General features: G+C 46.6%; 1 protein-coding gene across 1 annotated transcript in view; it reads right to left on the bottom strand.

Annotated features, from left to right (window-relative positions):
* LOC140480273 (E3 ubiquitin-protein ligase TRIM7-like) overlaps nucleotides 1–21,036 on the bottom strand; it is a 95,758-nt gene extending 74,722 nt beyond the window's left edge. The window contains exon 1 of the mRNA XM_072574983.1: nucleotides 20,541–21,036. Within this exon, the coding sequence (XP_072431084.1) occupies nucleotides 20,541–21,005 (465 nt within the window). The 5' untranslated portion in view covers nucleotides 21,006–21,036. The remainder of the gene's footprint in view (nucleotides 1–20,540) is intronic.
* Between the last annotated feature and the right edge of the window lie 788 nt (nucleotides 21,037–21,824).

Below are 21,824 nucleotides of genomic sequence, written 5' to 3'. Positions count from 1 at the left end.
GTTGGTGGGGGTGTGGACCTGACAAGGGAGTCATGGAGGGAGTGGTCTTTCTGGAACGCTGATAGGGGAGGGAAATATATCCCTGGTGGTGGGGTCCGTTTGGAGGTGGCGGAAATGACGAAGGTTTATACGATGTATCTGGAGGTTGGTGGGGTGGTAGGTGAGGACCAGTGGGGTTCTGGTGGCGATTGGAGGGGCGGGATTCAAGGGCGGAGGAGCGGGAATTGGAGGAGATGCGGTGGAGGGCATCGTCAACCACGTCTGAGGGGAAATTGCAGTCTGTGAAGAAGGAGGCCATCTGGGTTGTTCGGTTTTGGAATTGGTCCTCCTGGGAGCAGATGAGGCGGAGACGAAGGAATTGGGAATATGGGATGGCGTTTTTACAGGGGGCAGGGTGAGAGGAGGTGTAATCTAGGTAGCTGTGGGAGTCGGTCGGTTTATAGTAAATGTCCGTGTTGATTCGGTTGCCAGAGATAGAAATGGAGGGGTCTAGGAAGGGGAGGGAGGAGTCTGAGACAGTCCAGGTAAATTTGAGGTCGGGGTGGAAGGTGTTAGTAAAGTGGATGAACTGTTCAACCTCCTCGTGGGAGCATGAGGCTGCGCCGATACAGTCATCAATGTAGCGGAGGAAAAAGAGGGGGGTGGTGCCAGTGTAGCTGCGGAAGATGGACTGTTCCACATATCCTACAAAGAGACAGACATAGCTGGGGCCCATGCGGGTGCCCATGGCTACTCCTTTGGTTTGGAGGAAGTGGGAGGATTGGAAAGAGAAGTTGTTCAGAGTGAGGTCCAGTTCAGTCAGTCGAAGGAGGGTGTCAGTGGAAGGGTACTGGTTGGTACAGCAGGAAAGGAAGAAGCAGAGGGCTTTGAGTCCTTCATGATGGGGGATGGAGGTGTACAGGGACTGGATGTCCATGGTGAAGATAAAACGTTGGGAACCGGGGAAGCACAAATCATGGAGGAGGTGTAGGGCGTGGGTGGTGTTCCGAACGTAGGTGGGGAGTTCTTGGACTAAGGGGGACAGGACAGTGTTGAGGTATGCAGAGATGAGCTCGGTGGGGCAGGAGCAGGCTGAGACAATGGGTCGGCCGGGGCAGTCAGGTTTGTGGATTTTGGGCAGGAGGTAGAAACAGGCGGTGCGGGGTTGTGGGACTATGAGGTTGGAGGTGGTGGATGGGAGATCCCCTGAGGAGATGAGGTTATGGATGGTCTGGGAGATGGTGGGAGGTGGTGGGAGGTGGGGTCATGGTCAAGGGGGCAGTAGGAGGAGGTGTCCGCGAGCTGGCGTTTAGCCTCAGCGGTGTAAAGGTCGGTGCGCCAAACTACTACCCCGCCTCCCTTGTCTACTGGTTTGATAGTGAGGTTGGGGTTGGAGCGGAGGGAGTGGAGGGCTGCACGTTGCGAGGGTGAGAGGTTGGAGTGGGTGAGAGGGGTGGAGAGATTGGGGCGGTTAATGTCGCGGTGGCAGTTGGCTATGAAGAGATCGAGGGCGGGTAAGAGGCCAGCACTGGGTGTCCAGGTGGATGGATGTGTTGGAGGTGGGAGAAAGGGTTGTCATAAGGTGGGCGGGAGTCCTGGTTGAAGAAGTAGGCATGGAGGAGAAGGCGGCGGAAGAATTGTTCGATGTCTCGCCACGTGTTGAACTCGTTAATCCGGGAGCGTAAGGGGATGAAGGTGAGGCCTCTGCTGAGGACTGATCTTTCATCCTCAGAGAGGGGGAGTTCTGGAGAGATGGTGAAAACACGGCAGGGCTGGGATCTAGGATCTGGGACCTGGTGTGGGGCTGGAGCTGGGAGTGGGGGCGGGGTTAGGCGTGGGGGCGGAGATCAGTGCGGGGGCGGAGATTGGTGTGGGGGTGGAGTTAGGCGTGGAGCGGAGATAGTCGTGGGGCGGAGACGCATGCGGTGTGGTCGTTGTGCAGGTGAGTGATGTCATTGGGAAGTAGATGAAGCAACGGCAACTCCGGGGTCGGACGTGGCTGCGGCGATGGCAGAAACAGTGTTATTCCTGGTGGTTGTGGACACCGCGAAGGCCGCGAATCTGTCAGCGATGGTCTTCCTGGTGATCGAGGAGGCGGTTGTCTGGGCGGCGATCGCGGAGGCTGCATGGTCGGTGGGGGCAGAAGTGACGTCATGGTTCCCGGCGGCGGTTGCTGCAGCAGCCGCGTGGTTAATGGTGCCCGGATGGTTCCGGAGGCCGATGGAAGATACTGGAACGGTTGAGGAATCTGGAGTGTGGGGGTAAGTACATGAAAGTTTTTGGTACTTACTGTCTTTAATTTCCGATCTGGCTAGGAAGAACTTTTTGTTTAGTGTATGGATTCTTCTGTGGATGAAGAAGAGTAGTATCTGAGCCATTTTGGAAGCTTCTAGACTTGATTCTTCATGTCATCCCTGCAAGAGGTGGATGCAGAGGATGTTCACAGGGCTGTTGCCTGGAATGGAGCACTTCAGTCATGAAGAGGAGCTGGATAAGCTCGGGATGTTTTCTTTAGAGCGGAAAAGATTGCGGAAGACTTGAATGAGATACGTAAGATCGTGAGAGGCTTTGACAGAGTGGATACAAAGCAGCTGTTGAAGGGTCGTTAACAAGGAGGCATCATGTTAGACTGAAGTAGGAGTTTAGAGGGGAATTGAAAGGTTTTTTTCACTCAGAGGGCAGTGGGGGTCTGGAATGCACTGCGTGGGAGGGGACCCAAGGCAGATAACCTCACAACCTTTAAAAGAATCAGCACTTGAAGAACTATATCATTCAAGGCTATAAACCTATTACTGGAAAGTGGGTCCAGTGTAGATTTCAGGTAGTTTTGACAACTATAGACTATTTCCTAAATGGGGAGAGAATTCAGAATTCTGAAGTGCAAAGGGACCTGGGAATCCTAGTCCAAGATTCTCTTCAGGTAACCTTGCAGGTTGAGTTGGTAGTTAGGATGGTAACTACAATCTGGCATTTAGTTTGAGACAACTCGAATATAAATGCAGGGATGTACCTCTGAGACTTTATAAAGCTCTGGTCAGACCACATGTGGAATGTTGTGAACAATTTTGAGCCCCATACCTCAGGAAGACGAACTGGCTCTAGAGCAGATCCAGAGGAGGTTCCCGAGAATGGGCCCAGGAATGAAAGGCTCAACATATAAGGAACCTTTAGGACTTTGGGTCTATACTCAATGGAGTTTAGAAGGATGGGGGGGGGGGGGGGGGGGGGCGGGGGGGGCGGGGTGGATCTGATTGAAACATGCAGATAACTGAATGGCCTGGACAGAGTAGATGTTGGGAAAATGTTTCTATTGGTAGGAGAGATGAGGACCAGAGGGCACAGCGTTCGAGTAAAAGGAAGACCTTTCAGAACAGAGATAAGGAGAAACTTCTTCAGCCAGAGAGTGGGGAATCTATGGAATTCACTGCCACAGAAGGCTGTGGGGGCCAGGTCATTGAGGATATTTAAGACTGAGATAGATAAGTTATTGAGTTTCATGGGGATCAAAGGTTATGGGGAGAAAATGGGAAAATTGGATTGAGAAGCATATAGCCATGATTGAATGGTGGATCAGAATCAATGGGCTGAATCCTAATTTCTCCTCTTAAGTCTTATGGTCTTACTACAGACTCAATGAGCCATAAGGTCTCTTCTGTATTGTAAGATTCTATATATGAGGACATTGTAGTGATTGTAACAAGATCAGCTAGGTGGACCTCATAGCATATGAGTTCCCTGATTGAGGCTGTTAATCTGGTCCAATCAGGGAGCCCTGCTGACAGATATAAACAGGAGGGTCAGAGGTTCTGTTGACTCTGAGGAAGTTGGACCAGTGTCAACTACTATCCACGTGTAAATACAGGGTGACTTGGTGACAGAATACCAGCTTCCGTGAATACAGGGTGACTTGGTGACAGCAGACCAGCCTCCATGAAGATATTTCGGTGGCAACGAGAGAAAAAAATATGCTCCTGAAGAAATTTGCTCCTAACAGTTGTCTTTGAGTTGGGGTAAGCATTTCTGGCAATATGGTATTATTTGAGAAGCTTGACTCATTTGACCTTGCCTTCAAAGATTGGGCCCAATGTTATTGATTTTGGGCAAATAACACTGGGGCAGATGAAAAGCAATCAGTAATTCTCCTGACAACTTGTGGACCTGCAGCTTTTTCGGTCATTAGGAGCTTAACGCTTTCTGAGGCACCAGATACTAAAACTTTTCAAGAGTTGATGGATTTAGTTAAGGAATATTATTCTTCTTTAATTCTGAGACTCCATCGGTTTTACTTGGCAGCTGAAGAACCAGGAGAATCGGGATTTTTGTCAAGATTAAGACAACTGGCAAAGGCAGTGACTTTGGTTTAACCCTTAATGAAATGCTGAGAATCGATGTGGGATTAATGAAGTAAACATGCAAAAGCACCTACTAGCTGAAGCCCAACTGGACTTTAAACAGGCACTACAACTGGCTTTGTCATTGGAGAATGTGACAAGTGGAGCAGATGAATTGCAGATATGCTTATGTAAGTGGACACCCTCGCCAGGCCAACTGAGATTGGGGAAGACCACCTGAGTGAATGCAATTGACAGGCTCACTCAGGACATATCATGAACAGAAGGTCTCGAGATCAACCCATAACAAAACCCCCAAAGCAAAGCCAAGCCTCGGCCAAAGAGTGAACAGTTTCTCCAGAATCCGGGCCGGCAAGCCATTGTAGTTGCTGACTGTGTGTGGACTCGAGACAGCAGAAGAGTTCCACTGGTCTGAATTGAGTAAGAAAATTCATAGACTGGTATCCAGGACATAGCACACCCCGGAAAGCTCACCTACATCTGGCTTGGAACTGTTCAATTGCTTAACAACATCCAAATCAGAGCCAATCAAAATAAATGTCTGGTTAAATGGTCACATAGTTCCAGTGGAGGTTGACACTGGCACAGCTGTATCAGTGATTGCAGAACCAGCCTTTAACAAAATTCATGCAGGACTCCAACCCTTATGGTTGCATATGACCTTAGCTAGACTGAGAACCTTTACAGATTAAGGGGACAACTTTGGTTACGGTCTTGTTTGAGAAGCAGCTGATTCAGTTCCCACTAATTGTAGTAAAATGCTCAGGCCCAAGCATGATGGGGCAAAATTGTTTGAGATAGGTTCACCGTGATTGGCTCAACATTTTTTGATTAGAAAATGGCAGCCTGAGTGAAGTTCTAATTAAATACCTGGAGATTTTCAGAAAGGTCCAGGGACTATCAAGGTTGACCGGGAAACATTTCCGCGATTCTGCAAGGCCCGCCCAGTGCCATTCGCCTCACGGGCAAAAGTACAGGCAGAAGGTAGGAGGCTGGAAAACGAAGGAATCATCAAACCCGTCCAGTTTGTGGAATGGGCTGCACCGGCCAAACTGGTTGTGAAGCTCGACAGGTCGATGGGGATATTAAACAAACAGGAAACTGTTTCTCGCAGCTGGATAAATACCCAATCCCTTGCATAGAGGATTTATGCACAAAGATGGAAGGGGGCTGTTCTTCACAAAGCTGGATGTAAGCCATGCGTACCTGCGATTGGGTTTAGGTAAGGATTTCTAAAGGTATGCTACAATTAATGCCCATAAAGGTTGGTACCCATATACGAGACTGCCATTTGGGGTATCATCAGCCTGTGCCATTTTTCAGCAGATGATGGAGAACATTTTAGAAGGTCTATCCCAGGTTGACATTTATCTGGATGATGTGATAATAACAGGGAAGATCAATAAAGAGCACTTAGAGAACTTGGAAATAGTCTAGACATTTCTCCAAGGTGGATGTATGCCTAAGAAGGGAAAATTCTGTGCTCCAGGTACCCCCAGTGACCTACATGGGCTACAGAGTCAACAAGACTGGGCTACACCCGTTGGAAGATAAAGTGAACAAAGAGCAAAGAAAATTACAGCACAGGAACAGGCCCTTCGGCCCTCTAAACCTATGCCAATCCGGATCCTCAATCTAAATCCATCGCCTATTTTCTAAGGATCTGTATTCCTCTGCTCCCTGCCCATTTATGTATCTGTCTCGATACATCTTAAATGATGCTATCGTGCCCAGCTCTACCACCTTCACTGGCAATACACTCCAGGCACTCACCACCCTCTGCGTAAAGACCTTCCCACATATATCACCCTTAAACATTTCCCCTCTCTCTTTGAACTTGTGACCCCTAGAAACTGGGTCCCCTCTGGGAAAAAGCTTCTTGCTACCCACCCTGTCTATACCTCTCATGATTTTGTAGACCTCAAACAGGATCCCCGCTCCCCAATCTCCGTCTAATGAAAATAATCCTAATCTACTCAACCTCTCTTCATAGCTAGCACCCTCCATACCAGGGAACATCCTGGCGAACCTCCTCTGTGCCCTCTCCAAAGCATTCACATCCTTTTGGTAATGTGGTGACCAGAACTGTACACAATATGCCAAATGTGGCTGAACCAAAGTCTTATACAACTGTAACCTGATCTGCCAACTCTTGTACTCAATACCATGTCCAATGAGGAAAGCATGCCATATGCCTTCTTGACCTGTGTTGCCACCTTCAGGGAACAATGGACTTGGACACCCAGATCTCCCTGTACATCAGTTTTCCCCAGGGCTTTTTCATTTACTGTATGATTCGCTCTTGAATTGGAGCTTCCAAACTGCTTCACCTTGCATTTGCCTGAATTGAACGAGATCTGCCATGTCTTTGCCCAACTCTCCAATCTACCTATATTCTGCTGTATTCTCTGACAGTCCCCTTCACTATCTGCTACTCCACCAATCTTAGTATCATCTGTAAACTTGCTAATCAGACCACCAATACTTGTCCTGGATTAGTGGTGCTGGATGCTGCCTGAACTACTGTGCTCTTCCAGCACCACTAATCCAGAATCTGGTTTCCAGCATCTGCAGTCATTGTTTTTACCTTCACCAATACCTTCCTCCAGATCATTTATGTATATCACAAACAACAGTGATCCCTGCATGGATCCCTGTGGAACACCACTGGTAACCTTTCTCCATTTTGAGAAATTCCCTTCAACTACTACTTTCTGTCTCCTGTTGCCCAACCAGTTCTCTATCCATTTAGCTAGAACACCTTGGACCCCATGCGACTTCACTTTCTTTATCAGCCTACCATGGGAACCTTACCAAACACCTTACTGAAGTCCATGTATTTGACATCTACAGCCTTTTCTTCATCAATCAACTTTGTCACTTCCTCAAATTCCTATAATTACCTGGATTATCCTTGCTATCCTTCTTAAACAAAGGGGCAAGATTAGCAATTCTCCAGTCCTCCAGGACCTCACCCCGTGTTCAAGGATGCTGCAAAGATATCTGTTAAGACCTGAGCAATTTCCTCTCTCATCTCCCTCAGTATCCAGGGATAGATCCCAATCAGACCTGGGGACTTGTCCACCATAATGCCTTTTTGAATACCCAACACTTCCTCCCTCTTTTTGCTGACTTGACCGAGAGTAATCAAACATCTATCCCGAACTTCAACATCCGTCATGTCCCTCTCCTCGTTGAATACCAACGTAAAGTACTCATTAAGAATCTCACCCATTTTCTCTGACTTCACACATAACTTTCCTCCTTTGTCCTTGAATGGGCCAATCTTATCTTTAGTTATCCTCTTGCTCCTTATATATGAATAAAAGGCTTTGGGATTTTCCTTAACCCTGTTTGCTAAAGATATCTCATGACCCCTTTTAGCCCTCTTAATTCCTTGTTTCAGATTGCTGATATTTTTCCAAAGCTTTGTCTATCTTCAGTCGCCTAGACCTTATAAATGTGTCCTTTTTCCTCTTAGCTAGTCTCACAATTTCACCTGTCATCCATGGTTCCCTAATCTTGCCATTTCTATCCCTCATTTTCACAGGAACATGCCTCTCCTGCAGTCTAATTACCTGGATTATCCCTGCTATCCTTCTTAAACAAGGGATCAACATTAGCAATTCTCCAGTCCTCCAGGACCTCCTCCATGTTCAAGGATGCTGCAAGGATATCTGTTAAGGCCCTGGCTATTTTCTCTTTTGCTTCCCTTAGTAACCTGGGATAGATCCCATTTGGTCTCGGACTATACTTAAGAGGGAAATCAGGGGGGCAAAAAGGGGACATAAGATAGCTTTGGCAAATAGAGTTAAGGAGAATCTGAAGGGTCTTACAAATACATTAAGGACAAAAAGATAACGAGGGAAGAATAGGGCGCCTCAAAGATCAGCAAGGTGGCCTTTGTGTGGAGCTGTAGGAGATGGGGGAGATACTAAACGAGTATTTCGCATCAGTATTTACTGTGGAAAAGGATATGCAAAATATAAAATGTAGGGAAATAGGCGATGACAACTTGAAAAATATCCATATTACAGAGGAGGAAGTGCTGGATGTCTTGAAACACATAAAAGTGGATAAATCCCCAGGACCTGATCAGGTGTACCCTAGAATTCTGTGGGAAGCTAGAGAAGTGATTGCTGGGCCTCTTGCTATCATCAATGGTCACAGGTGAAGTGCCAGAAGAGCTGGAGGTTGGCAAACGTGGTGCCACTGTTTACGAAAGGTGGTAAGGACAAGCCAGGGAACTCTAGACCAGTGAGCCTGACCTCGGTGGTGGGCAAGTTGTTGGAGGGAATCCTGACGGACAGCATTTACATGTATTTGGAAAGGCAAGGACTGATTCGGGATAGTTAACATGGCTTTGTGCGTGGGAAATCATGTCTCACAAACTTGATTGAGTTTTTTTAAGAAGTAACAAAGAGGATTGATGAGGGCATAGTGGTAGATGTGATCTATATGGATTCTGGATTAGTGTTGCTGGAAGAGCACAGCAGTTCAGGCAGCATCCGAGGAGCAGTAAAATCGACGTTTCGGGCAAAAGCCCTTCATCAGGAATACAGGACGTTAGTAAGGTGTTCGACAAGGTTCCCCATGGGAGACTGGTTAGCAAAGTTAGATTTCACAGAATACAGGGAGAACTAGCCATTTGGATACAGAACTGACTCAAAGGTAGAAGACAGAGGGTGGTGGTGGAGGGTTGTTTTTCAGACTGGAGGCCTGTGACCAGTGGAGTGCCACAAGGATCGGTGCTGAGTCCACTACTTTTTCATCATTTATATTAATGATTTGGATGTGAGCATAAGAGGTACAGTTAGTGGGTTTGCAGATGACACCAAAATTGGAGGTGTAGTGGACAGCGAAGAAGGTTACCTCCGATTACAACAGGATCTTGATCAGATGGGCCAATGGGCTGAGAAGTGGCAGATGGAGTTTAATTCAGATAAATGCCAGGTGCTGCATTTTGGGAAAGCAAATCTTAGCAGGACTTATACACTTAATGGTAAGGTCCTAGGGAGTGTTGCTGAACAAAGAGACCTTGGAATGCAGGTTCATAGTTCCTTGAAAGTGGAGTCGCAGGTAGATAGGATAGTGAAGAAGGCATTTGGTATGCTTTCCTTTATTGGTCAGAGTATTGAATTACAGGTTAGGCCACTTTTGGAATATTGCATGCAATTCTGGTCTCCTTCCTATTGGAAGGATGTTGTGAAACTTGAAAGGATTCAGAAAAGATTTACAAGGATTTTGCCAGGGTTGGAGGATTTGAACTACAGGGAAAGGTTGAATAGGCTAGGGCTGTTTTCTCGAGTGTCGGAGGCTGAGGGGTGACTTAGAGGTTTATAAAATCATGAGGGGCATGGATAGAGTAAATAGACAAGTCTTTTCCCTTGGTGGAAGAGTCCAAAATTAGAGGGCATGGGTTTAGGGTGAGAGGGGAAAGATATAAAAGAGACCAAAGGGGCAACTCTTTCACGCAGAGGGTGGGATGTGTATAGAATGAGCTGCCAGAGGAAGTGGTGGAGACTGGTACAATTGCAACATTTAAAAAGCATCTGGATGGGTATATGAATAGGAAGGGTTTGGAGGGATATGTGCCGGGTGCTGGCAGGTGGAACTAGATTGGGTTGGGATACCTGGTCATCATGGACGGGTTGGACTGAAAGGTCTGTTTCCATGACTTTATGACTCTATAATCAACCTCTCTTTAAAAGCCTCCCATATATCGAATGAGGATTTACCTTCAACCAGCTGCTCCCAATCCACATTCCCCAGCTCTTGTCGAATTGAGGGTGATTAAAGGTGGCCCGACTCCCACGTGTATACCAGAGTTTAGGTCTTTCCTTGAACTGATGGTGTTGTTAAAGGAAGTTCAGACATAATCTGGCTTCCATTCTGGCACCCTTCTATCTGCTATTAAAAAGGGTCAGCCTTGGAAATGGTCTAGTCGCCAAGATGTAGCCTTTGGGGAAGTGAAGAAGCAGCAATCATCCCAAGTGAGATCTGGTGTCGAGATGCGATGCCTCCCCATGTAGTATATTAGGGTCGTGTTAGATCACAGTTAGCTCAATGGAGAGGAATGCCCGATAGCATATGCTTCCCAGGTTGTGGCTGATGCAGAGCACAAATATGCCCACATAAAGAAGGAAGGTTTGACGGTCTTCTTTGGTATGAGAATGTTCCACCAATACCTTTACAGATGTGAATTTATATTAATAACAGACCACAAACCCCTGCTAAAGCTAGTCAAAGAAGACAAGACCTCGCCGCCCATAACCTTCAGGTCAAATTCAGCGGTGGGCTCTCATTCTAAGTATGTACAATTACGAGTTGGAACGCTGTCTGGAAAGCCAAGTAGCAAACACAGATCCCAAAAGAGAAAATGCTGGAAAATCTCAGCAGGTCTGGCAGCATCTGTAAGGAGTGAAAAGAGCTGACATTTCGAGTCTAACTGACCCTTTGTCAAAGGGTCCACAAAGGTTTCAATTCTGTTTGTGATGGCCTTTTTGTTTCCCCCATCACCACCAGTTGTTCTCCATAGGGGATGGCATTTTATTATGGGGAGTAAGTGTAATTGTCCCAACCAAATACTGGCTGAATTCCACCAGGGTCATCCAGAGGTGTCCAAAATGAAGTTGTTGGCCAGGATTGGACGCACATATAGCCACGTTGGTGGGAGCGTGCCCAAAATGTCAACAAGGACAAAAGATACCACCAACAGCTCCCCCATGTTTGTGGGAATTGCCATAAAAACTCTGTACTCGGTTACACATTAGTTAGAAAGACTGTGCCAGCCTTTCATGGGTTCGACATGCTTAGTCATTGTGGACGCCCTCTCAAAGTGACTGGATGTGCATGGAGTCAAACACAGGAATGACGATGGAAAAGCTGCGAGCATCTTCTGCAATACACAACCTCCGAAAGTGTTTGTAACAGACAGCCGGCCATCATTAGAACAAACAGAGTTGTTGTCTCTGGTTTGTTACCCGTGCCACGTGATAGAGAGTCGAGGAATAGGGAGGGAAGTGTGGCATTGGTTGTCAAAGATTGTATTACAGCGGTGGAAAGGACGATGGATGAAGATTCGCCATCTGAGGTAGTTTGGGCTGAGGTTAGGAATAGGAAAGGTGAGGTCACCCTGTTAGGAGTTTTCTACAGGCCTCCTAATAGTCCTAGAGACGTAGAAGAAAGGATTGCGAGGATGATTCAGGAGAAGAGTGAAAGTAATAGGTTGGTTGTTATGGGGGACTTTAACTTCCCAGATATTGACTGGGAAAGCTATAGCTTGAGTTCGTTAGATGGGTCGGTGTTTGTCCAATGTGTTCAGGAGGGTTTCCTGACACAATATGTAGACAGGCCAACAAGAGGTGAGGCCATACTAGATTTGGTTCTGGGTAACGAACCAGGCCAGGTGTTAGAATTGGAGGTAGGTAAGCACTTTGGGGACAGTGACCACAATTCAGTGACTTTTACTCTAGTGATGGAGAGGGATAAGTGTGCGCTGCAGGGCAAGAGTTATAGCTGGGGGCAGGGAAATTATGATGCGGTGAGGCACGACTTAGGATGCGTGGCTTGGAAAAGTAGGCTTCAAGGGAAGGGCACAATTCATATGGGAGGAAAGGGTCGTGTGAGGGAGCCGTGGTTTAATAAGGAATTGGAATCGCTTGTTAAAGGGAAGAGGGCGGCCTATGTAAAGATGAGGCGTGAAGGTTCAATTGGGACGATTGACAGTTATAAGGTAGCCAGGAAGGATCTGAAGAGAGAGCTAAGAGCAGCAAGGAGGGGACATGAAAAGTCCTTAGTTGGTAGGATTAGGGAAAACCCAAAGGCTTTCTATAGGTATGTCAGGAATAAAAGAATGACTAGGGTAGGAATAGGTCTAGTCAAGGATAGTAATGGGAAGTTGCGTGTGGAGGCTGAAGAGATTGGGGAGACACTGAATGAATACTTTTCGTCAGTATTCACTCAGGAACAGGACATTGTTGCCGATGTGAATATTGAGTCACAATTAATTAGAATGGACGGCTTTGAGGTATGTAGGGGAGAGGTGATGGAAATTCTGGAAAGGGTGAAAATAGATAAGTCCCCTGGGCCTGATAGCATTTTATCCTAGGATTCTCTGGGAAGCAAGGGAGGAGATTGCAGAGCCATTGGCCTTGATTTTTATGTCCTCGTTGTCTATAGGAATAGTGCCAGAAGACTGGAGGATAGCAAATGTGGTCCCCTTGTTCAAGAAGGGGAGTAGGGATAACCCTAGTAACTATAGGCCGGTGAGCCTCACTTCTGTTGTGGGCAAAATCTTAGAGAGAATTGTAAGGGATAGGATTTATGAACATCTGGATAGGAATAATGTGATCAAGGATAGTCAGCATGGTTTTGTGAAGGGCAGGTCGTGCCTCACAAACCTTATTGAATTCTTTGAAAAGGTGACTAAGGAGGTGGACGAGGGTAAAGCGGTAGATGTGGTGTATATGGATTTTAGCAAGGTGTTTGATAAGGTTCCCCATGGTAGGCTACTGCAAAAAATATGGAGGTATGGCATTGAGGGTGCGTTGGAGGTTTGGATTAGGAATTGGCTCGCTGGAAGAAGACAGAGGGTAGTAGTTGACGGTAAAGGTTCATCTTGGAGTGCAGTTACTAGCAGTGTTCCGCAAGGATCTGTTTTGGGACCATTGCTGTTTGTCATTTTTATAAATGACCTGGAGGAGGGGCTAGAAGGTTGGGTGAGCAAGTTTGCGGATGATACGAAAGTCAGTGGAGTTGTTGACAGTGAGGAAGGATGTGGCAGGTTACAGCGGGATATAGATAAGCTGCAGAGCTGGGCAGAAAGGTGGCAAATGAAGTTCAATGTAGGTAAGTGTGAAGTGATTCACTTTGGTAAGAGTAACAAGAAGATGGGGTACTGGGCTAATGGTTGGATACTTGTTAGTGTGGATGAGCAGAGGGATCTTGGTGTCCATGTACACAGATCTCTGAAAGTTGCCACCCAGGTAAATAGTGCAGTGAAGAAGGCATATGGCGTACTGGCTTTTATTGGTAGAGGAATTGAGTTCCGGGGTCCTGAGGTCATGTTGCAGTTGTATAAGACTCTCGTGCGGCCGCATCTGGAGTATTGTGTGCAGTTTTGGTCGCCATACTATCGGAAGGATGTGGAGGCACTGGAACGGGTGCAGAGGAAGTTTACCAGGATGTTGCCTGGTATGGTAGGAAGATCATATGAGGAAAGGCTGAGGCACTTGGGGCTGTTTTCATTGGAGAAAAGAAGGTTTAGGGGGTGGCTTGATAGAGGTGTACAAGATGATTAGGGGTTTAGATAGGGTTGACCATGAGAACCTTTTTCCACGTATGGAGTCAGCTATTACGAGGGGGCATAGCTTTAAACTAAGGGGTGGTAGGTATAGGACAGATGTTAGGGGTAGATTCTTTACTCAGTGAGTCATGAGTTCATGAAATGCCCTGCCAGTAGCAGTGGTGGACTCTCCCTCTTTATGGGCATTTAAACGGGCATTGGATAGACATATGGAGGATAGTGGGCTAGTGTAGGTTAGGTGGGCTTGGATCGGTGCAACATTGAGGGCCAAAGGGCCTGTACTGTGCTGTATTTTTCTATGTTCTATGTTCTATTTACCAGCATGGAATTCGAGTATTGCCTCAACTCAAATGGCAGTCTGCCTATAGGTAGACAAGCAGGAGGCTAGAAGATCACATGGCAAAGAACTCATGCCATCTGGCTTGCTGTGTTCTTCCAGCCTACTGATGTCTACCTAATCTACAGAATGCCGTTCAACTTTAAGAAATACTTGAATTCCTGGCCATCATTTACCAGGATGGAATTCAAGTATAGAGCTGTCTTTATATGTAGAATTAGAGACAAAAAAAACTGCAGATGCTGGATTCCAAGGTAGACAAGGTAGGCTGGAAGAACACATGGCAGAGAACTGTTTTTCCAACCTACCTCGTCTACCTTGGAATCGAGCATCTACAGTTTTTTTGCCTCTAATTCTACATATAAGGACAGCTCTATACCACCCATTGTGCTATGGTCTGGAGGAAAGAGCAGTCCAAATTTCGAAGGCATGCATAAAGAAACAGCCGACAGCTTCACTCGATACCAACCGATCCCGGTTCCTGTTTGCTTGTTTCTAAGGAGCGGAGTCAGAGGGAGGAGCACACAGCGATGAGTACAAAAACTAACTTACCTCAGGGATTTGGGGCCTTGTTTCTGGGGGAGGAGCACACAGAGCAGTGAGTATAAAAACTAAGCTCCCTTGGGGATTCGTGGCCATGTGGAAAATTGCTAATGTCACCTCCCTGTTTAAGAAGGGAGTGAGGCAAAAGACAGGAAATTACAGATCAATTAGCCTAACATTAGCTGTTGGTAAGATTTTGAAGTCTGTCATGAAGGATGAGATTTCTGAAAACTTGAAAGTGCAGAAATGGTCGTGTGAGGGAGCCTTGGTTGAAGAGGGAGGTTGAATATCTAGTAAAGAGGAAGAAGGAGGCTTACATAAGGTTGAGGAAACAGGGTTCAGACAGAGCAGTGGAGGGATACAGGATAGCCAGAAGGGACCTGAAGAAAGGGATTAGGAGAGCTAAGAGAGGGCATGAAAAATCCTTGGCGGATAGGATCAAGGATAACCCCAAGGCATTTTATGCATATGTGAGAAACCTGAGAATGACGAGAACGAGGGTAGGTCCGATCAAGGACAGTAGTGGGAGACTGTGTATTGAGTCGGAAGAGATAGGAGAGGTCTTGAACAAGTACTTCTCTTCAGTATTTACGAACAAGAGGGACCGTATTGTTGAAGAGGAGAGTGTGAAACGGACTGATAAGCTAGAAGAGATACCTTTTAGGAAGGAAGATGTGTTGGACATTTTGAACAACTTGAGGATAGACAAGTCCCCCGGGCCTGACGGGATATATCCTAGGATTATGTGGGAAGCAAGAGAGGAAATTGCAGTACCGTTGGCAATGATCTTCTCGTCTTCACTGTCAACAGGGGTGGTACCAGGGGACTGGAGAGTAGCGAATGTTGTGCCCCTGTTCAAAAAAGGGAATAGGGATAACCCCGGGAATTACAGGCCAGTTAGTCTTACTTCTGTGGTAGGCAAAGTAATGGAAAGGGTACTGAGGGATAGGATTTACGAGTATCTGGAAAGACACTGCTTGATTAGGGACAGCCAGCACGGATTTGTGAAGGGTAGGTCTTGCCTTACAAGTCTTATTGAATTCTTCGAGGAGGTGACCAAGCATGTGGATGAGGGTAGAGCAGTGGATGTAGTGTACATGGATTTTAGTAAGGCATTTGATAAGGTTCCCCATGGTAGGCTTATGCGGAAAGTCAGGAGGCATGGGATAGAGGGAAATTTGGCCAATTGGATAGAAAACTGGCTAACCAGTCGAAGTCAGAGAGTGGTGGTTGATGGTAAATATTCAGCCTGGAGTCCAGTTACAAGTGGAGTTCCGCAGGGATCAGTTCTGGGTCCTCTGCTGTTTGTAATTTTTATTAATGACTTAGATGAGGGAGTCGAAGGGTGGGTCAGTAAATTTGCAGATGATACGAAGATAGGTGGAGTTGTGGACAGTGAGGAGGGCTGTTGTCGGCTGCAGAGGGACTTAGATATGATGCAGAGCTGGGCTGAGGAGTGGCAGATGGAGTTCAACCCTGTCAAGTGTGAGGTTGTCCATTTTGGAAGAACAAATAAGAACGCGGAATACAGGGTTAATGGTAGGGTTCTTAGTCAGGTAGAGGAACAGAGGGATCTTGGGGTCTATGTACATAGATCTTTGAAGGTTGCCACTCAGGTGGATAGAGTTTGTAAGAAGGCCTATGGAGTATTATCGTTCATTAGCAGAGGGATTGAATTCAAGAGTCGTGAAGTGATGTTGCAGCTGTACAGGATTTTGGTTAGGCCACAGTTGGAGTACTGTGTGCAGTTCTGATCGCCTCACTTTAGGAAAGATGTGGAAGCTTTGGAGAGGGTGCAGAGAAGATTTACCAGGATGTTGCCTGGAATGGAGAGTAGGTCGTACGAGGATAGGTTGAGAGTTCTCGGCCTTTTCTCGTTGGAACGGCGAAGGATGAGGGGTGACTTGATAGAGGTTTATAAGATGATCAGAGGAATAGATAGAGTAGACAGTCAGAAACTTTTTCCCCGGGTACAACAGAGTGTTACAAGGGGACATAAATTTAAGGTGAAGGGTGGAAGGTATAGGGGAGATGTCAGGGGTGGGTTCTTTACCCAGAGGGTGGTGGGGGCATGGAATGCGCTGCCCGTGGGAGTGGTAGAGTCAGAATCATTGGCGACTTTTAAGCGGCATTTGGATAGGTACATGGATGGGTGCTTAATCTAGGTTAGAAGTTCGGCACAACATTGTGGGCCGAAGGGCCTGTTCTGTGCTGTATTGTTCTATGTTCTATGTTCTATGTTCTATGCATGGTAAAATAGGGCAAAGTCAGCATGGTTTCATCAAGGTGAGGTCATGCCTGACAAATCTGTTAGAATTGTTTGAGGTGGTAATGAGCAGGTTAGACCAAGGAGGCCAATGCATGGTATCGATCTGGTTTTCAAGAAGGCCTTTGACAAGATGCCACACAGGAGGCTGCTGAGTAAGATAAGGGCCCATGGTGTTAGAGGCAAGGTACGAGCATGGATAGAAGCTTGGCTGTCTGGCAGGAAGCAGAGAGTGGGGATAAAAGGGCCCTTCTCAGGATGGCAGCTGGTGACAAGTGGTGTTCCACAAGGATCAGTGTTGGGACCACAACTTTTCACCTTATACCTTAATGATCTGGATGAAGGACCTGAAGGCTCTCTGGCTACGTTTGCAGACAATACAAAGATAGGTGGAGGGACAGATACTATTGAGGAGGTGAGGAGGCTACAGAAGGATTTGGACAGGTTAGGAGAGTGGGAAAAGAAGTGGCAGATGGAGTACAATGTTGGAAAGTGTGAGGTCATGCACTTTGGCAAGAAGAATAGAGGCATGGACTATTCTCTAAATGGGGAGAAGATTCAGAAATGTGAAGTGGCAAAGAGATTTGGGAGTTCCAGGCCAGGATTCTCTTAAGGTTAACTTGCCATTTGAGTCAGTATTTATGAAGGTAAATATAATATTGGCATTTATTTTGAGAGGACCAGGACATAAAAGCAGAGTTATACTTCTGAGACTTCCATAAGGCTTTGGTCAGACCACATTTGGAGTATTGTGAGCGATTTTGGGTCCCATATCTCAGGAAGGACGTACTGGCCCTGGAGCAGGTCCAGAGGAGGTTCACGTGAATGATCCCAGAAATGAAAAGCTTAACCTATGAGGAACGTTTGAGGACTCTGGGTCGATACTCAATGAAGTTTAGAAGAATGAGGAGAGATCCAACTGAAACATGCAGAATACTTTTGGGCCTGGACAGAGTGGACAATGGCAGGAGAGACTAGGACCCGAGGGCACAGCCTCAGAGTAAAGGGAAGACCTTTAGAATGGAGATAAGGAAAAGTTTCTTCAGCCAGAGAGTGGGGAAATCTATGGAAGTCTTTGCCACAGAAGGCTGTGAAGGCTGGGTCATTAAGTATAGTTAAGACAGAGGTAGATAGGTTCTTGATTGTCAATGGGAGAAAGGGGGAGAAAAAGGTTGAAAAGCTTATCAGCAATGTTTGAATGGTGGAGCAAACTTGATAGGCCAAATGGCCCAATTTCTACTCCTATGTCTTATGGTCTTATTATAGGATCACCCCTCATGCAATGACAGAGATAGCTCCAGCAGGGTTGCTAATGGGGAGAAGACTGCGCACCAGGTTAAACCTGACCTGCCCGGACCTGAGGGGGTGGAAGGGCGAAATGGCATCAGGAACACCAATGCTGGACACAAGGTTACGCAAGGTGAGAGAGTGTTTACTTCAAGGGACCAAGTTTGGTGTTGAAACCATGGGAATGGCCCTGCATGTGTAACAGGTATGGTGGACACAAGATCAGCTCCCATGGTGTACAAGGTGTGGGTAGGTGTGATGGTCCTGAACAAGGCTAATGGGATCCCTGTGTTCTACCCAGCCTTCTTGTGTCAAAGAAATCTCGGACACAGTGGATTCACAGTCCCAATGCTTTTATCGTCTGAAGAAGGAGGTGTATTTTTTCTGATATGCCTCAGGACGAAGAGGTGGGCAAGGATCCAGTGCATGCCACCCTGTATCTGAGGCAGAGTCAGAGGCTGAGGGGTGACTATATCGAGCTTTATAAACTCATGAGGGGCATGGATATGGCAAATTGACAAAGTCTTTTCCCTGAGTGGAAGAGTCCAGAACTCAAGGGGATAGGTTTAAGGTGATAGGGGAAAAATTTTAAAAGGACCTAAGGGGCAACTTTTTCATACAGAGGGTGGTGCGTGTATGGAATGAGCTGCCAGAGGAAATGGTGGAGGCTGGGACAATTACAGCATTTAAAAGGCATCTGGATGGGTATATGAATAGGAAGGGTTGGGAGGGATACGGGCTAAGTTCTGGCAAATGGGACTAGATTTGTGGGCAGCACTGTGGCACAGTGGTTAGCACTGCTGCCTCACAGCGCCTGAAACCCGGGTTCAATTCCCGCCTCAGGCGACTGACTGTGTGGAGTTTGCACATTCTCCCCGTGTCTGTATGGGTTTCCTCCGGGTGCTCCGGTTTCCTCCCACAGTCCAAAGATGTGCAGGTCAGGTGAATTGGCCATGCTAAATTGCCCGTAGTGTTAGGTAAGGGGTAAATGTAGGGGCATGGGTGGGTTGCGCTTTGGTGGGGCGGTGTGGACTTGTTTGGCCGAAGGGCCTGTTTCCACACTGTAATGTAATCTAATCTAATCTTATGTAGAATGGACGAATTGGACTTGTAGGGTCTGTTTCTGTGCTGTACATCCCAATGACTCTATATACCTTTTCACCTTTCTGGTTCCAACTGCACTTCGACTCTGTCAGTAGATACTATCATATATGACTCCCTGTTTCTCTGTTTCTTCACCTAAGCCATTTAGAATTACATGAAAGACTTTGTGCCTTGGTACATTAAATCCCCTGGGGGCATTAATTACATTTTTATTAACCCCGCTCTCTGTCTTATTCCTCATACTTTAGACAGGTCAAAGGTTTGTCTTCAATAACATACATGTTCAGTTTCTGTAAGTAATCTATTTTGTGGAACCTTACTGACTGCCATCTGTAAATCCATACAAATAATATCCACAACACTCCCTTTGAAACCACATGAGTTATGTCTGCCAACAATGTTTAGCTGGTTTAGTTAGCCCTGTACAAATCCAGGCTGGTTCTCCCTATTCACATAGGGATTCCATCGGATATGCAACACAGACACAAACCCATTCAGCTCAACCTGCCCCTGCTGCAGTTTGTGACCCACTGTTGTCCCACTTGTTCACCAATTCATACTTGTTGAAGTATTTGATCTTTCTATCTGTAATCACTGATTCCATTCATTTCCCCACAGCTGATATTGGAAGAATCAATCTGGAATGTTCTCGCAACACTGAGGAGAGATTGGGGATTATCTAATCGAAGGCAGCAGTTCCTGAATTGAGAGAGTTTGGAAAATCAACACTTTCCTCACCTGCCATACTTCTTTCAGTAATCTGGGCTTGGAACCAACATGTCCTACACTCTTCACAATAACCAATTGCATTCTTTTCTCTAGTTCTGGTTTTAACCTGACATTACATTGAGTTAGTGCCTGCCTTTGCTTTAGTTCTATGCTATTTCAGAGCTGTTTTCTCTTCTTCTATTGGGAATAATTATAGGATAATTATTTCACAGGTCTTCCATTTCCTGATTTACATTTCAGTTTCACTGTGTTTGTCTTTAAGATGTTGGGACTATCCTCATCTCCACTCTTTGTATTACCAGTGAAATAACTTTGAGAGTTGCTCTTGATGAGTCTGTCAAGTCACCTCTTGAATTGCCTTTTTGCAACTCTTAGGATCTTTTTCTCTTCTCTATAACTCAGTCTCGATCTGTGGGATCTTCACTAGTATTTATATTTGTGTTAGTCCTTTCCTTAAATTTTACACACATCCGTGATGGGCCAAATGGTCTCCCACCTTGCTGTCAGCATTCTACGATTCGATGTTACACACAACTTCTCTTATCAACTGAACGTTTCCTCATTTGGAAAGCAGCAAGGTCTTAAATTAAACTCCCCTTAACACTTAATTGGACACTTTTATTTCCTCTCACTCACCTTTATGTGACTTTCTGCCTTTTCCAAGCTGAGCAGGGAGTGGGTTTTGTGTTTGCCTGTTATTGTACACGGCCCACACACACACTCTCCATCGTCTTCACAGTAAAACTCCAGAGGCTCCTTGTGTTCACGGCACTGTCTCTCTATTGGATCGCTGGGGAATTTGGCTGCAGGCTCACCTACGCTCACCACCTGAGGTTCCCCTCCAGGTAAGGGGAGCTTAGCCGTGAGGGCAGAGGCAGCTGCTTCCTCAGGCTGGCTTGCCCCGTCCGGCCTGGGCTCCGAGACCGACGGATTGGCACACACTGGGCAGTCCAGTCTGCCCCCAGCTTTCCCCTTGGTCTGGGAATCCTCGATACAGTTTGAGCAAAGGTAATGGCCGCAGGGCAGTGCGTCAGAGTCAGGGAATGGGCAGTGGCAGAAGGCACAAGTTGGCTGCTCCTCGGTTATGCCCATTTCCTCCATCCTTAAGTGAAACCTCGGGGAGAGGTTTGACACAGTGCAGCAGGGAGAGTGTAACCTGCAGCAGCAGCCTGCAGTCTGACTGACTGGGAGGGACTGAACTCTGTCTGTTACACTCTCGAGATTCACTCCAACTGCAGATTAACCCTTCGTCAGCTGCAGCAGATTAACCAGGCTGCAGTTTGACAGCTTCTCCTTTGTGTTTACAATGGCTCCCTGAGATTGGCACAACAACGAGAGACTTGGAGAAACAGAAATCTTTGTAAACGTGGGGACAACTGAAAAGGCACAGTTGGATGTATATACAGTGGTGGAGAGTACAGCAACAAGGAAGGCACATTTATAAGTTATAAATTAGGCCTCAACTTGAGTACAGTGTCCAGTTTACAAAGGGATTACATGTAAGAAGTTCTTAAAATGTATTCATGAGATGTGGGCGTCGCTGGGGGCACCAGAATTTATTGCCCATCCCTAACTGCCCAGGAGAGGTGGTGGTCAGTGCCACCCTTGAACTGCTGCAGTCCTTGAGACCATAAGAAACAGGAGCAGAATTCGGCCTTTTGGACCATCAAGTCTGCTTCATCATTCAATCATGGCTGCTCTGTTTCTCCATTCTTTTCCCCGTAACTCTTGAACCCCTTACTAATTGAGAATAATTCACATTGAGAATACCCACCATGGTGTTGTGTGGCACTATCACCGTGCTAAATGGGACAGACTTCAAACAGATCCAGTAACTCAAGCCTGGGCATCCATGAGGCACTGTGGGTCACCAACAGCAGCAGAGCTGTACTCCAGCACAACCTGTAACCTCATGGCCCA

Source organism: Chiloscyllium punctatum, chromosome 8 (assembly GCF_047496795.1).
Source record: "Chiloscyllium punctatum isolate Juve2018m chromosome 8, sChiPun1.3, whole genome shotgun sequence".
Lineage (NCBI taxonomy): Eukaryota > Metazoa > Chordata > Chondrichthyes > Orectolobiformes > Hemiscylliidae > Chiloscyllium > Chiloscyllium punctatum.
The sequence above is the reverse complement of the archived record's forward strand: the minus strand, read 5'-3'. Positions and strand labels throughout refer to the sequence as shown.